The 18,006-nt window shown below is 37.0% G+C and overlaps 1 protein-coding gene across 6 annotated transcripts in view; it reads right to left on the bottom strand.

Moving 5' to 3' along the window:
- Window positions 1–4,134: 4,134 nt before the first annotated feature.
- The window catches only part of KDM4C (lysine demethylase 4C), a 286,752-nt gene continuing 272,880 nt past the window's right edge, over window positions 4,135–18,006 (bottom strand). For all 6 annotated transcript variants that reach the window (XM_066989006.1, XM_066989004.1, XM_066989002.1 and 3 more), the window contains 3 exons: window positions 12,967–13,086; window positions 8,869–8,961; window positions 4,135–5,252 (listed from right to left, as the gene is read on the bottom strand). In XM_066989006.1, the coding sequence (XP_066845107.1) occupies window positions 5,076–5,252; window positions 8,869–8,961; window positions 12,967–13,086 (390 nt within the window). In that variant the 3' untranslated portion in view covers window positions 4,135–5,075. The remainder of the gene's footprint in view (window positions 5,253–8,868; window positions 8,962–12,966; window positions 13,087–18,006) is intronic.

Below are 18,006 nucleotides of genomic sequence, written 5' to 3'. Positions count from 1 at the left end.
CACCCACCTGTAAGTCCCTATTCCACTGTTTGAGGGAACCACAAAAATACTCAGATGAATAGCTGGGAAACTTACAGAGAGAAAGATAAAATTTTTTTTTTTTCCTGATCTCCTTCTTCCAAATGACTGAATTACTCACAGTAGACTTCCCCAACTTTTTTTTTTCAGGCACAAACTGACAACACAAAAATTTCAACTGCAAGATACTGACATTGCCAAAGATATTAGTAACTGAAAAAAGGCTCTTACAGAAGAAAGTTTTGGCAGCTACCAGCTCTGCCTACAAATCTAGATACAGGAAATGCATTAAATTGTTGAGAATAACATTTCAGCAGCATGGCTGCGGGACAGCTTGGTCTGGTAGTAACTGTGAATCCATAACAAAGTAGGCAGTATATACAATAGCTCAGATGAACTCCAATAAAACCTTTATGCCTACCATACCATCACTCATTTTATTTTTGCTAGGTATGGCAGAGAAAACTCCTACCAAAGGTATTTGGAATTCAAGACTAGATGCCTCAGAGATGGCTTTTGAAGTTCAAAGGTGTGTGATAAAATTTATCAAAATGGTTCTGTTATTTTTTAAAAGACGGATATGCCTTTCGTGCATGTGTGTAGGGAAGATTCCTCTTGTGCATCATATGCAAGCTTTCTCTCTTGCTAATACACTACTGGACACTGGCATGAAATTCTTCAGTTGTCTAACGGGAAACAAAAATACCACTTACAGACTTACAGTTACAAAAATACCATTTACGGACTGATGAAGTAGAGTTATTTCATAACTCCAAGTGAAATTATCAGTTTGCCATCATCTATTATCAAAACTAACGTTTGTGATTGTGCCACTAAATAAAGATGGCTAAATCAAGCAGGACAGGTAGCAAATAAAACCATTCATTATTTATCCATGTGATCATTCAAGCAGTATTTAGCTTATCAGTAATTTTTTCTATTACGCCTTACGTGTTGGAGAACATCTCACAAAATCAGAAAGGATGAATCTGCGTAAATAGGGACAGCTTTTATCCTGTTACATTTGAAATATCAGGGTATCATACTATATTCTAAAAAAATTTGCTGTTCACTTACATCACAGGTGGAAAGTGTAAACAAGCTTCAAAGCAAAATATTTTGCAGGAATTTATCTATATCTCCATTTAATTGATTTTTTTTAAGCACTGTAGCATAACAGAATGCATTGTATAGCTCCTAATAAACACCAACAAAATTGCTTTGCTATAGTAATACAAGAGCAAATAGGATTCAAGAGAAGTAATGCAATTTTTATCTAATTCTAATAATGTGATTTTATCAAACCTTAGCTATAGCTGTGGAATCATAGTCATAGTGCTAAAATATTCTGCTTCACAAGCCTGCAGTTCTTCAGATTCTTAATATTTTTGAGATGAATGTGAACATAGTGAAAAATAAAAAAATGTAATGCACCCTGGCCTGTCAAATGTGTGTCATACACACACGTAGCCTTCAGAATTTTTGAATATGAAAAAAACAAACAAAAAAAAAAACACACTTTGCTATTTAGGAATAAGGTAATAGAGAGTGGTTCCTCTTGTTCTGAGGTACACAACTCTCTCTTGCTGTATTCGGTTTCTTTTTATCCTAGGAAAACCACCACGATTCAGTTACCCTGCCTTGGAAGGTAACACTTCTCTTGCTGGACCTCACAGTGCACTGTAAGTGCATGGTGACGCATGCTGACTGGACCGGTGCTTCTTCATCAGAAACGACATTTCTGGACCTAAAATCAGCACAAAAATAGCAAGGGAAGGTTTTATTGGAGTGAGAACCGGCTATTCGGTATTGGCTACATTGACAACAAAGGACCCTGTTTTGTTATGCACCTACCCGAGTCACACCGTGGCAAGCTCTGTTTCCCAGAGCATGGCATACTAACAGCTACTGCACCACATACCTTTGTGCCTTCTCACATACTGGAGAAGTCCATATTAATGCTGATATGGAACTGAAAAACACATGAAATTTCAGGAGTTGTAAATGGTTAAGAAAGCTCTTTTTAGGCCAGTTGTTTAGTAAATATAGTTTTGCAAGCGCTATCGGGTCTTGAGACAGGAGTCATGAAACTGCAATGGTAGTAACTATGCTTTTCATTTACACAGTGCTCTGCATCTGGCACTTACCAAAGAACAAAGCCTCACAACACCTCATGAAAGGAGTATCATTATCTCTGTTTCATAGATGAGGAGACAAAGACAGGAGAATCAACATTTTGGCAGTTAGTATCACAATTTTGCCCCAAATTCCATATTTAAAGAAGAGAACCAGTTATACAGAGGTCCTCAACAGGGAAAGCTCAGTGGCTTAAAAAATAAAATGAAATTCCCTTTATAATCCTTTTGTTAAGTTTAATATTCCTTACTAGAGCAAAGGATTGTTATTACAAGGTACAAGGCAAATGAGTTTTTTTTTCCAAATAAAAAAATAGTTTTGACACAGCTACTTTTCATCCCAACCTCCTAAAATGATATTACTGTTTTAATTGTCAAAACTCAATTTGCCCATATCTATAAAATAAGGAAGTTTAGTGCTTTATAGGGAATCACTCTGTTATTTTCTCTTCAAATTGAGAAAATTATTTACTTATTTAAAATCAAGGCAATTACATTTTAGATTTACTTTTCCCAGAGTGGGAAAGCAAGGACAGGCACCTTACAAAGTTTAGAAATTATTCAGAAGCCTTCCAGAATTACAAAAATAAAGAATTTTTACCGAAAGGCAGAAGTAGAAACAAGCGAACTCTTTTTCTTTTTTTTTTTTTTTTTAAACATGAGTATTTTAAGATTTTTTTTTCAGGCCTTTAATCAGCAGATCTCAAGGAACTTGAAGAGAAAGATACTAGTTCCACTGCATGGAGATGGGGTAATTTATTCAGTCATGAATAACAGGTCATAAGATACAGTCAAAGAACATACATTTGACTTCTAGTCTCTGTAGTACCCCATAGCCCCTTTACTTAATTACAAACATATTTATATGTACTCAACCAATTAATAATGGGTTGTGTTTTGAGGTTGGTTTTTTTTTTTTTTGAATCTTTACAGTGGATCATAAAATCACTCTTAACCTAGGACAGTATTATGAGACAACATCAGTAAGTTAATAGAGATGTTTTTATTATATTAAAAAATATAATACTTAATAACTTATTTGTTACCAGTTGTAATTAAATCCTGAAGGCAGCAGCAATCTTGCATTTTGCTACTGTACCAGTATATTTTACTTTTCAATTCTAGAAAAAGCTCTGATATTCTGAAATATGCCAGACAATACTCACAGAAACCCACTACCTCTAGAGAAAGTGTTGTCAATAAAAAATGCATTGCAATTGTTACAGCTAAGCAATTTCTTAGACTGAAGAAACTTCCAAGTGATTTCATGGTACAAAAAAAAAAAAGACAGCTAACATAACACAGAAAAATTAAATTGTCAATTGAGTTGTTACACAGCAGATGAAAAGATTTCACTGTCCACTCAAAAACATAAGAATAATCACTCAAAGGCAGCGAGACAAAGATTTGTGTGCCTCAGCATATAAAAGACTGGGTTTATCCTGAAAAATTCTTTGGGTCTATATATTCAGGGTTCTCTTTTTGTTTTTGTTTTTGTTTTTATTTTGTTTTTGTGGTGGTTGGTTTGGTTTGCTTATGTTTGGTTATTTTTTTTTTTATCTGCAAGCAGAACCCAACAAACAACAGTACTCAGATTTAAATTGTATTTTGAGAGAGGGTTTTTTTCCTGTAGCAGGCAGGCAGAAATCCTGCTGATGGGCCAATTTACAAGAAAGTGATGATGTCATTTTGATAAAGCTCTCTTCTGGTTTCACATAGCCAAGTGTTTCAGGTAAATAGACTGGAAATGCATTCTGACTTGCTGCTTTCTATGAAACTTCCAAAAAGGTCAAGATCCCAAAGACTGAATACAAATATAAAGACAAGAAATTAAAGTACAATATTTATCAAATTACTATTTTGATACTAAGATGTGTGTGTTGTGTTCAGGAAACTACATGCATACTGCAGATAGTGAAGCTTCTTGATTCCCATAGGTATAGGATACTAGAATTGATAATCACATCAACAGACAAAATGATGCAAGTAAAAGGATTTTTTTTATTTATATGCTTATTTAAAACATTATTACGTTGATAGAATATTATTTTAAAAGGAAGACCATATTATATTCATTCAAAACTAGTCTGTTAAGTATATATATTTAAACTCTAGTATTTCATACACATAATGAAAGAAAATTTTATTTTACAAATAGATATTTTTTAATAGATCTCATGAAAAATGTGTTTAAAAATAACTGCAAAAATCTCTCTTAAATATACAAAACACCATTGCTGTGCTGAAGATACCTTTCTTAAAAGCCAAAAATATTTAAGTCAACAGCTGAGTCCACATCAAACCCTACTGAAAGCAGTAGTGACATAAAAATGTAAAAGCACTGTACAAAGTAAGTACAGCTTTCATTTGTCTTAATCCTGTACATATTTGTATTTGCTTTAAAAATGTTTTATAAAAACTGGCATTATTAAATTTAACATCCTTTCATACCTGCAGAAAAAAAAAAAAAAAAAAAAAGAGCCACTGAAATAATTGTCTCTGGTTACTAAAATGGCTCCTTTTTCGAATATGAATCTTCTCCAGTAATTCAAATGGAATTTTACCACTAATTTCAAGGCAAGCAGGACTGAAATTTTTCTTCAGCATATCACTGTTTAATTCCATTTACTCTCACTTGGTTTTCCCTCTTAGTTTCATAATGCAAAATGCTACAAAATCTTTAATGCATTAATTGAAGAAATCATAACTCAAGTACTTCAACTTACCAGTCTCATGTATGGACTGGTTCACTGTAAAACCAGGTGTTTAATTAAACCAAAACCAATTGCAACTAACATTGTATGATTTTTAGTCATCTGTAACCAGTCTAACATAGTGTGTGTGTGTGTTTGTGTGTGTGTCTGTGTGTGTGTGTATGTTTGTCTGTCTGTCTGTGGCTGTCTTTGGCTCTTTGTTACTTCTTTATAATCCCTTCTGGCAGTGCTTCTGGAATGAGCTTTTTAAGAAGGTGCGGTATCCTGGATCATCCACATATTCATTCCTAAAACGGGAGCTCAGTACTCTCTGTCTCTTCTTCTCTCCCAGGATAATATCTGCTCCATAAAATGTGTCTTCAAATCTCATGACAGAGGCTGTAGACTAAAACCAGACATTAATTCATTCAAAGGTCTGAGTACAGTTTTATACTTAACTTCCATATAAATTTAATGGTGTCAAATGCAAAAATAAAATATTGAACTATAAAAATGACATTTAAAAAAAATAGCATAACCCCAGCTGTCTGCATTGATATTCTTATTGAAATGCAACAGTTTATATTCTATAGAATATGCAGTTAATTATAAAAGCCTTTTATCAATAGTCCCTAAGACAAAAAATGGTAATGAAATGCTTTCTGTATACAATGAAAAAAAACATCGAATATAGCCAGATGGTTCATTTAACAATTTCCAAGACATCTATCTTAATGTTAGATGATTAGAACACTTAAAGATGTGTGCACTTATCGCAAATAAATGGACAGAAAAAGTGTCTTAGTGTCACGGTTTCGGCTGGGACAAAGTTAATTTTCATCGCAGAGGCTCACACAATGCTGTGTTTTGGATTTTTGATGAAAATAGTGGTGGTAACACACTGCTGTTTTAAGTTATTGAAGAGCAGTGCTTACACAGAGTGAAGGTCTTTCAGGTCTGCTTCTTATGCTGCCCTGACAATGAGGATGCTGGGTGTGCACAAGAACTTGGGAGGGGACACAGCCAGGACAGCTGATGAGCCCTGCTTTCCTGGCAGTGACTGAATATCTGCCTGCCGATGGGAAGTAGAGAATGATTTCCTTCTTTTGCTTTGCTTGTGCACATGGCTTTTGCTTTACCTAGAGATCTGTCTTTATCTCAGCCCAGGAGTTCCCTCCCTTTTACCTTTCCAATTCTCTGCCCCATCCCACCTGGGAAGGGTGAGCGAGCAGCTGTGTGGTGACGAGCTGCCTGCTGGGGATAAACCGCAACACTTAGTCGGGAATATTTGATCACTGCACCTCCCACTGGAAAGAGCAGTCCTACTCTTATTTCCTTCCTTCAGTGAAAGAAGGGTATCCTGCTAGTGGACACTCCCTTAGCAGGCTGACAGCCTCAGATTTCTCTCTCTCTTTTATCCCTGGCTTTCAGTCCTTGTCTCTGACACATCCCTAGCTTCTGAAATACATAGCATCCATGTAGGGGGCGGCTGTTGAGAACTGGCTGAAAGCAGACACTGATGACAGGTGCATCTGGCAAGAAGCATAGAAAAGGAAAGTCAGATTCACTCAGCCAACTTTATATGTAATGCTGTGTTAGTCCACTAAACTCATCTCAGCTGATGCATGAAGAATCAACTGTACACATTATTCCCCCACCATGCCACATACCTCTCAAGAATCAGCTAAGTAATGTCACATAACGGATATGTGAGCAGGAATTGTGTATGACCCCACCTCCCTGAAGGAATGAAAAATACACTGTGTGATGCTCTCCCTTTCATAGAGTCTCAGAATGGTTAGGATTGGAAGGGACCTTAAAGATCACCCAGTTCCAACCCCCTGCCATGGGAAGGGACACCTTCCACTAGACCAGGCTGCCCAAAGCCCCATCCAGCCTGACCTTGAACACCTCCAGGGATGGGGCATCCACAGCTTCTTTGGGCAACCTGTGCCAGTGCCTCACCACCCTCTGAGAGAAGAATTTCTTCTGAATATTTAATCTAAATCTACCCTCTTTTATTTGAAAACCATTCCCCCTTGTCCTATCACTACACTCCCTGACAAAAAGTCCCTCTCCAGCTTTCCTGTAGGCCCCCTTCAGGTACTGGAAGGCTGCTAAAAGGTCTCTCTGGAGCCTTCTCTTCTCCAAGCTAACAACTCCTTCAGCCTGTCTTCATAAAAGAGGTGTTCCAGCCCTTTAATCATCCCTGTGACCCTCCTCTGGACTCGCCCTAGTATGTCCTTCTTGTGCTGGGGGCCCCACAGCTGAATACAGGTGGGGGGACTCCAGGTGGGGCCTAATGAGAGCAGAGCAGAGGGGGACAATCACCTCCCTTGCCCTGCTGGCCACACTGCTTTTGATGCATCCCAGCATACAGTTGGCTTTCTGAGCTGCAACCGCACATGGCTGGCTCATGTTGAGCTTCTCATCAATCAACATCCCCAGGTCCTTTTCTTCACAGCTGGTCTTGATCCATTTTTTTGCCCAGCCTTTATTTGTGCTTGGGATTTTCCTGACTCAGGTGCAGAACCTTGCACTTGGCCTTGTTGAACCTCCTGAGGTTCGCACAGGCCCACCTCTCAGGCCTGTTCAGGTCCCTCTGGATGGCATCCCTTCCCTCCAGCATGTCAACCTCACCACACAGCTTGGTGTCATTGGCAAACGTGCTGAGGATGCACTCAATCCCACTGTCCAGGTCACCAACAAAGATCTTAAACAGCATTGGTCCCAATACTGACCCCTGAGGAACACCACTATTACTGATCCCTGCTTGGACACAGAGCCACTGACTGCAACTCTGAGTGCAACCATCCAGACAATTCCTTACCCACCAAGTGGTCCATCCGTCAAATCCACGTCTCTCCAATTTAGAGACAAGGATGTCATGCAGGACTGTGTCAAATGCTTTGCACAAGTCCAGGTAGATGATGCCAGTTGCTCTCCCCCTATCCATCAATGCTGTAACCCCGTGGTAGAGGGCCACCAGATTTGTCAGGTATGATCTGCCCTTACTGAAGCCATGTTGGCTGTCAACATCACAAATCAGATTTCAAAGCTGCATCAAGAGGATTCTTCGAATAAGAGGTTTATTATTAGTAGTATTAGTATTAGTATTAGTATTACTATTATTCACAACCGTGAATTATTGTTTGTTCTCAATTGTGATAAGACTTTTAGATCTTTATGCTATAGTTTTACTTAAGAAAGGTAACATAACTTGCAATGCATGGTTTTGAACAAAGAGCACTAAAATAGAACATGGCCTTGAGAAGGACATGGTGCTCTTTTGTATAGAAGTAGCAATGAGTAGGACTACACAAAAATTTATCATTAGTAAGAAAGACAGGTAACAGCAGCAATCTGTATCCTCCAGTAGCTGTATGATGAAACTCTCCCTTTTCAAACTTATGTTTTTTATGAACCTTAACTCCTTCCTGAGTGGCTTATATATAAATGACTAGGTAAATGTTGTTTGGAACTGCAAGGAACTGGAAAAACATAGTGAAGCTTTGGTTTTAAATTGAAGGGTAGTGAAATGCTAATAAGTCATGCCAGTGATATTTATGAGTTTTGATCAGGTGATCTGTTTCTTAGGGAAAGTTAATTGAATTTTTATTAAATTCAATGCTTTAAAAATCAAAAAGCTCTGAGAACATGTAAAGATTTTAGAAAGCATACACATTCCGAAAGAACACAATATTTATCATTTTTTAAATTTGAAATATTATATATTATATATCTGACAGATGTCCTACCAAGATGAACTTTTTTGGAGACAAGAATAATGTCTGACAACAGTATTTGCCTATACTGGAAGAAGAGCTAACCATTCACACTGGCAAATGTGTACTTGTGCTAACTGTTGTGCCAATTTAGCCAATCATGCTTCAAGAAATTATTACACTATTTAAAGTGAAAGTCAAGAATAAATCTAAGAACAGTGTTAACTGCATTTTATTAATGTTAACTGCATTTGTATGTATGAACATACAAATACCATAGAGTTAGAGAATACTTACAAAACGTGCTTTTACTCTTTTAGGAAGCTCTTCATCTAGTGTATAGATCTCTTCTCTCTTCATTACTATTTGAGAACCATCCTCAAACTCAACCTAATTTATATAAAAAAAAAAAAGTGTATTTATACACAAAATCACAATTTTACTCCTGTAGGAAGTTTCTTGGAATGCCTCCAAATAAAATGCGTGTGCAAGCAAAGATTTATACACAAATACTTTGTTATCTATTGTAGGATGGTAAAATTGAGATAAAACAGGAAGAATGTTATTTCTAAGAAATTGCAGCACCTTCATAAGTCAAAAATAATATCTAAGCAGAGACTTCAAAATCAATACTGACGCATACACAATAAAATAAAAATCATTAGGTTAAGAATGCTAAGCAGTAACAACACAGACAAAATAATTTGTTGGACTAACATATTAAAATGTCTTCATGTCATTTTTATTTGCTTCTTTCTTTTTCTTGCTTCTAATAAATAAAAAAATTAATTTTAACATCCTGTGCTTCAAGGTTGAGGAAGACTATGTCAAACGAAAGAAAGTATGAGTGACAACTAAGGAAATAGCAGTTAATAGAATTTTATTGAATCTGATGGAATTTCTTTAAAATGCTCTGTTCAGAAGATGAAAAGCTTTATCATGCTTAGGTTTAGATTTAATCCAACATGAACCCCGTTAGCAGAAAATGAGAAAGGAAATGTAACTAGGTGTGAGGAATGTTAAAATGCTGAGGCTTTGAAGCATTTATGCCTTTCAGGAGCTGCTGATTTTTTTTTCATACTTCATCTAACAATTGTGACTTTCAGCTATTATCTAGAGCTGCAGTTTTAGTTCCTACTGAAACTGTACTTAAAAGTTTGGCAAGAACTTAAAAGAAGTCCCATTTCACTTAATGAGACCACTTGAATGACAACAGACTTACGGTGGAAGAATAAGCCCAAATGCATACATACAAAAACATTAACTTATCCAAGTATTATCATAGATAAATCTGAAAAATCATGTATTTGAACTTGTAGATTAGGTGGCTTTTGTAGGTTCAATGCCATGATTGCATGTGTCAGATTAATTTTGAACAGCTGAAAAATCCAATATAGTATACCCATTGTCAGAAGTCAGAGGTAGAGATCTGTGACCTATTAACTTATTTAAAAGTAAGATCTTTTACAGCAGTTTATGGGGACAAATCTGGAATTCATTTAAAATCCACAGAGCACTCCACAGAGCACAGCCATGTAAAGAAAACACAAAAGTCGTGTTTGTTCCTTTGTTCCTGTTACTAACCCCACAAGCCAAGTCTGCCACCAGTACATTACAGGATCTTGAAGATCCTTTTGGCTGAAACTTGTTTAATCAAATCATGGCAATTTAGGTACTTTTCAGAATGATGCAGTAGCAGACTATCTGCTATTCCTGCTTCCTACTGCATAATACATTTGGTAGTATGCTTTTGCGTAATACCATTAGTAATATGTTTTTTGCATTACTAGTGAAAGAACTGGGCAGGAAATAAATTCTGCTATCTCCACGTGATCAGAAAATGCCTTCCTGAATGGGCAATCCCTTTGTTTTTATTAGTAGTGTGAAGTGGGAGGAAACTGCTTCATATCACAGAATTTGGCATTTTCGCAGTGTGAAATATATTGAACTTTTGCAATGATGAGCAACTGGAATTTTTTCAGCTGTATTTCAGCATACTACACTGGAAATAAATCTGCCATACCGTTAAAGGCAAACACAAGCCCTCCACTAAGACTTTCAGTAGAATCATGATTCATACAAAATATAAAGCCACCATCTCTAAGAGCTCCAATTTAATCCTGATGGTAAGTACATTTCAAATCATCTATTATATACAGCAAGTTACTTTATTTGCATTTCTGCTGCTGTACTGTGTCTGTGCACCATATTATTGTCTCCGTAAGATTTTCTTTTAACAAGACATCAAAAACTAAAGGGTTAGCCGAAATTGATAGAAAACAATTAATAGTGTGAATGAATAACTTAACCATCTCAAATGAAAATCAAAAATAAATTCTGATAACTATCATGCCAATATTAAAAATGACATCATACAGGTAGATCTCATTACCAATTTGACTTGAAATGAACACCTTGGTACGTACATGAACATTTGGTATGTACAGCTCTGCTTGGGGATTGTGTAGGATAACCAGGTAGCAAATGTTAAACTAGATGACATGAATTCTGGTGCATTTTGTCATAAATCTTGCGTGCACGGGTATTGTCACTTGTCACACTCTGTGCCTCATGAACATGAGGACAATTCAAAGATTTATCCAAGTAGAATACATATTTGTATCACACATTGAAACCTGTTTCAGAGACCCCTTTTCAGTCTCTCCTTTTATGGTATGTGTCCTCTAAGGGAATGCAAACGACTGCAAGATCGTTTGCAAGAGAATCTCAAGGGTCCAACAGAGATTTCATAACCTGCAGAACAGTGTCCTGGAGCCTATCAGACAGGCAGCGTAGAAAGACCATAGGACACACTACTGATGTGTCTTGAAGGTAGCCTTGCACCCTCCATGTCACAGACTTTCTGTAATCTGTGGTCATGTTGTGGCTGTCCTGTCCTACAGACTGAAATACTCGTTAAATCGCCAAAATCCTATGTAGTGTAATCTGGACTCCCCCTAATCTTTGCTATCTCCACAGTTTATTAAAACAAATAAAATTGGTTTGTTAAAGCCAGACTGCAATAGTCTCTCATCATTATTAAGCTGAGGAACTGCAAACCTTACCAAACCTCCTTACGCTAATCCATTTTCCTTAAATTAAACTGATTTCAACACGTTGCCAAAGAGAACTCAAATAAGGCAAAATGTTCGTTATTCCTATTTCAGTTTTCTTCAAATATTAAAGATAACAACTACATTAATCTAATCTCACAGTATTCCTTAGAAGACGAGCTGTTTAGAAGATTAAATGTTTTGAAGATTAATGTTACCATAGAACTATCTTTATATTTTATAAAGAACTTTTCACCTTCACAAAATAAGACATCCTCTAAACATAAGAGAAGAGGTAAGATTTAGAGACTAGCTCGAGGGATCAGGTATTTGAGGACTTGAGTTTGATTGCAAGTCATTGGCAAGCTGAGAAGGTCAATGCAGCATGTCATTTAGCCTCTCTGTGCCTTAATTTATCTACAGATACAATAGCAAATTTGCCATTTTTGTAAAGTAATGTGAGGCCCTCAGATGAAAAGAGTTACATAAGTGAAAATGATTTTATATATATATATATATATATAAATGAAATGTACCTAGATTTTCATTCTTCCAGAAGTGCTATTATTATTGTGATTGTTTTATTGCAGTTTCTACCATTCACTTGGGAACTCAAAGCTGCTGACTGATTTTTCTCAAAGGCAAGCACATAAAAAGAAAAAAAAAAAAACAAACAATTACTGTGTCTCTGAAATCAGAAGTCAGCTTTTTAGCCTTAAAAAGCTTTTAAGGCTACAGTGTTCAGATTTATTTTGCCATTTTGCCTTTGCTAAAGATAAAGCACTCCTTAGACTGATTATGTGTTAATCAATTCAAAAGTGCCTAACACAAATGAAAGTGGGGCTATTTATACTCTTCTTTTTACTGTCTTTCTTTCCATTGTTTTATTAAATGCCTATGGGTCATTGTAGTCACATACCAATACTTGATTTTATCTCATTAATTATGTAATTACCTGACATCAAATAAATAAATAACCAACCTGGAGATAAATAAGTAAATAATCTGGAACAATAACAAATGCTATTTTTCAATCTTAATGTTCTACCTGCTAACCTTATAAAATGCAGACTACTGATTACCACTGAGTTGCATTAGATAAACAAATTTCTTGATTTTAGAAGAACAGGTGAAACCTCACCTCCCTAGGAATGCACAGTACTGGCTAATGCTTTAGAAAGCTTTATTTACTGATTTAAATGCGTTAGCAGTTACAGTGTAGTCCACATTCCTGCTTTCTGCAGGTGTGTGTGGCCTGCCACTCCAATACTAGAGCCAGATGAGCAATTTGCAATAAACACATCTCAAAAATAGGTATATGCTAATAAATATAGACACTCACCTGATACATGTGAGCTGTGTTTGTTCCCAGGTACTTTGCACCATACAGTTTTCCATCAGGCCATTTCACTTGGACAACCTCTCCCTCTGCAGGTGGGCCCAGCTTTAGGCAGTCTCTGCTCTATTTATAAAGAAGGATGGATTCTCTTGTCAGTGAGTGAGCCAGTACGCTTTGAAATTACCAGTAAGCTGCTTCTTACAACTTGATAACTGGAGGAGATTTATTACCATGTGTGTTTCAAGTTTTATAATCCTGCTAATGGGCTAACAGAAGATACTGTTAGCCTTTATGAAAATGAAATACTGACCAAAGTAGCACTCTCTTAACAGCTTGATTCTGCATTGGCAAGGCAACATATGCATAAATCAGATAGCTATCAACAACTGTGATATATTTCCCCAGATTAATTTCTGTCACACACTGAAAATAAAGATCACTAAAGTGCAATCGAATATATGCAATGATTTCTTTTACATATTCAAATAACTCATGTTTTGTTAATTACAGCACATTTTTGCTAGATGCTAACTGCTGACTGAAACATAATGTGATGGATCAAACTATAAATGGTGAGAATGTCAATGTGTTCTTTGCTTAGCTGATGGAGAAACACTGAAAGAGTCCAATCTAAATACTCACAATGGAGAACAGGTGGAGGGTTTCTTTGGTTTGTTTGTACTGTGTGGGGTTTTTTTCCATAAATCATGAGGCAGGTTTTTTTTCCTATGATTTGGCCAAATTTTGTGCCTGATTTGTTGAGCATGTCAGAGCAGCACAGTTCATTCTGCTTGTGACATACCCTTGTTATGATTTCTCTTGCCCCATAGGGCAAAAATGACTGATCACCCAAATGTCTGATTTGCCGAGCACATTGACTACACACCCATTACTACAACTGTCCACATCAGAAAATACATAAAGGACCAGGAAAGGGCCATGCCAAGTCCTCACCAATTTCTTTTGAAATCATCTCTTCCAAAAATTCAACCACAAAAAGGCATCTATACTTTGTAGCGACTACATCAGAAGACTTGTGATATAAATTAGCACTACTTTATTGGTATTCCCCTAGGTGTGAGAGGACCTGCTCAGTCCATGAAATTAGAGCACACTGCTAAGAGATATAAAATGGGAAGACAAAAGACAAAGCCAAGGGCTCAGGTAAAAGGACACAGAGACAAAGTTCTGCAGGATCTGGTATTATCTCAGGTTGCTATGTTACTATTACGTTTTTAAAGTCTCAGAATAGAATAATTTCCAACAATATTATTTCTCTTACATATTTTTGAGTTCCGCAGGCACTTCCAACTAAGCCCAACAATCATGACAAAGAACTCAAAATGTGGGAGCAAAAATGCACCACAGTGATCCTTACTGGAACACTATCTTATCATAACATTATATTAGCCTAATTCAGGCCTTATAAGTTATTTTTAATCATATGTATCTTATCCATGAAATGGATTCAGCCCATGAGAAAAGCAGAGAAAAGTTTGGCTTTCATGGAAGCACACTTTCCTGCAAAACAGATGACAATGCTGTCTCTGTCATCTCTCGGGAGTTATGCCAAGTGTACAGCTCTTAAATACACCATGTGTGTTTGCTTGGCAAATGCTGCTGTGACAGACCCAGAGAGATGTATCCTCTCAACTTCACCATATATCCAATGGGTCCACCTGTTTCTGGCGTAGCAGGTGACTTTGCTGTGCTACCCTTCCCAGTATTTACAGGGGACAGGCAGGGAGGAAGAGATGGTAGTTTTTCTCCTTAGTGATGACTATGAAAATGCTCATTGACATTATTATACTTCTTCCTTATCTATTGCTAAAGCCCAGAAGGGTGAGAAAAAGTCTTGGCAAAGCATCATGAACCAAACTCTTAAAGTACATAATGGAACACAGAAAATTTCCAAAACCAAACAATCTATCAACAATGTCAAGCCAAATATTAATTTTCGAAGAACAAAAGCTCACCATAAATCACTCCCTGTCCATCTTGCACAGGAAGAAGTCTCATAGCTTCTGTAGGATAACTAGTGAAATTACTCATAGAGAAAATCAGAGTTCTCATGCAAATAACTAAAGGGAGCTGGAATTAGGACAAATACTCATTCTTCATGTATTAACACAGTACCTTACTCTATGGAACAACGTTTAGGAAATCCATACTAAACCAGTTGTGCTGATTACTGCCAAAAGTTCCTACCTTTTTCCGTATTACACGAACCTCTTATAGATTTTATCTTTTTACTGTAAAAATAATTCTTACCATTTTCTTCTCGGGCATGATTAGACCCATTTGTTAGGCTGCCAAAACTACCAAAATGCAAGCTCACTCTTCTTGGTTGAGTAATGAAAAGATGGACATAAGGATATGGTAATCCCTCAACATTCCCATACACCAGTTGTAAAAAGCATAGTGTGGCTACAGGAGAGCCCAGAACTGGACACAGCGCTTCAGACATGGTCTCACCCATGCTAAGTTTACAGACATTAAAAGAATTTCATTATGAGCAAAAACATGCAGAGAATATTTTTAAAACATTTTTTTTCTTTAACAGACTGAATTTTCTGGATTTAGAAGCATTCATTTTGGAGTTCATTATAGGCATTGAACTAGAACAGGAAGCAATCCATTAGTAATAAAGGTTGGGGAAATATATTGAAATACTGTTTTTTGCCTCCTAAGACAAAAAGTTCATCTCCGAGAAATCCTTGTGCACAGCACTATAGATATAGTAGATATTTTTCCTACATTCTTGTTTCTTCTGATATCCCTTCGGTTTTAGCACTGTGATTGAACAATACTTTGTTTCATTAAAGCTGGACAGAGTATCTGCAAGTACCAAATCCAGCTGTAGTGCCAGGGTGGTAATGTCTGACACCAATAGTAGAGAATGTAGAGAAGAATAGGAACAACTACAGGACCTACTTCAGAAAAAAAAAAAAAAATGGGGGGAGGGGGGAGAGAGTCTTCACCTGGAATATGTGTTTGAATCCAGGAACTGAGAAATGTTGCAAGATATCCATAATCTGATGCAGCCACTGAAACCCGGAGAACATACCTTACTTTTTAAAAAGAGTTGAAAAAATACATTCTAATGCTTTCCTAAATCAAGGCTAAAAAATATAGACATTATGATCTAAAATGAACTTAAGAACTACTGAGACTTCTCCAAAGCTGTCAGATGAAGATGCTCCTTGGATACCTACAATTTTATTGACAATATTCTTCTTGGCAATTATGATATGAATTCAGCTATTTCAAATTCATCACTTATTTAGGAAATAATACAAATCTAAGAGCCTTTGATTTCCTCTAGGTTAATTCAAAGCAGCCATATTGAAAACAAGCATATTTAGTGAATTCAGAGGAAACATAAAAATCTGTGGTGTGATCCTTGAAGACAGTAGGCTAAATTTTAGTGCTCCTGAGCAAGTCATCTGCTACAGGTGTGGCTCGTATCTTCAGGCACTGGCTTAAAGAAGCTTGCAAGTTAAATTGATAGTAGAAAGGATGCTATACTCTTTCATGTAAAGATTGTAGTAGGAAATGATGAAATTACTCTCTGACTCCAGATATCAGCCAAAGTTAATTTACAGAGTCTCTGGTCTGACAGAAGGCTAGACAGAAGAAAGATCTTAGAAAGGAAAATATTGGCATAGCTGAGGTAAAATATTTTAGTATTTAATAGGGAAAAAAGTTTTAGTTTGATTTTTTTTTTCCCACAGTGAGAATGGCAGAAGTTGAAAAGACCTAAAGACCACAACACATCCTTTAATAACATTTTTATATTTTTTCTTTTCAGAAAGAAGAAAAGAAGCTCTCAAAAATATTTCTGAATATTCTGAATTCCTTCTGAATCTAGCATCAAGAAAAGTTTTTCAATACCTTGTACAACATTCTGCAACAGACAGCTTATAACAAGTTTGATGTTTCAGGAGCTTAACTGGAAGCGCATTCAGAAAAGTGTTGCCAGCAGGTCAAGGGAGGTGATCCTCCCCTTCCACTCAGCCCTGGTGAGGCCACACCTGGAGTATTGTGTCCAGTTCTGGGCTCCCCAGTGCAAGAGGAACATGGAGCTACTGGAGCAAGTCCAGAGGAGGGCTACAAAGATGATCAGGGGACTGGAACACCTGCTGTACAAGGACAGGCTGAGAGAACTGGGCCTGTTTAGCCTGGAGAAGACTGAGGGGAGACCTCATCAATGCATATAATCTGAAAGGAGGGTGTCAAGAGGATGGAGCCAGTCTCTTTTCAGTTGTGCCCAGCAAGAGAACAAGAGGCAATGGGCACAAACTGAAGCACAGGAGGTTCTGGCTGAATATGAGAGGGCACTTCTTTATTGTGAGGGTGACAGAGCACTGGAACAGGTTGCCCAGAGAAATTGTGGAGTCTCCTTCTGGAAATACTCAAAACCCACCTGGATGCCATCCTGCACAATATGCTGTAGGTAATCCTGCTTGGCAGGGGGGTTGGACTAGATGATCTTCAGAGGTCCCCTCCAACCTCAGCCATCCTGTGTGATTCTATGATTCTGTGAATCATATCCTTCCAAACCTGATTCCGTCTCTGGTGAATGTGGCATGTGATTGGTGAAGAAAGGAGTCAGTTAACTCCCTTAACTTAAAGCAGTAAGATCATGGCCAAAAAGGTAAATATTGTATTTAAACTCAAAGCAATAGCATTGGTCACTGTATCTCAAGAATTTGTTTGAAAAGAGGAAAATGCCATATGGCATCATTTAGAGGAGGTATAAACCCATCAGTAGTCTAATTTTTTAAATTGTTGCTAGAAAACAATCACAGTGAAAATGATAAATTGCCAAACACAAATATTTGTTCAAATCAGGGGGCACTTGGGCAACTTCATGAAATCACATAGCTCTTGTTAATTTTTTGGCAGTGTGATCCTGCCCTGATTCAAGAGAAGATACAATGATAAAGGTCTCTGATTTGATCCTCCAACTGATAACTACTAAGGGCTACTAAGATGGTCAAGGGCCTAGAGGGGAAGACATATGAGAAGCGGCTGAGGTCA

Source organism: Anser cygnoides, chromosome Z (assembly GCF_040182565.1).
Source record: "Anser cygnoides isolate HZ-2024a breed goose chromosome Z, Taihu_goose_T2T_genome, whole genome shotgun sequence".
Taxonomy (NCBI): Eukaryota; Metazoa; Chordata; class Aves; order Anseriformes; family Anatidae; genus Anser; species Anser cygnoides.
The sequence above is the reverse complement of the archived record's forward strand: the minus strand, read 5'-3'. Positions and strand labels throughout refer to the sequence as shown.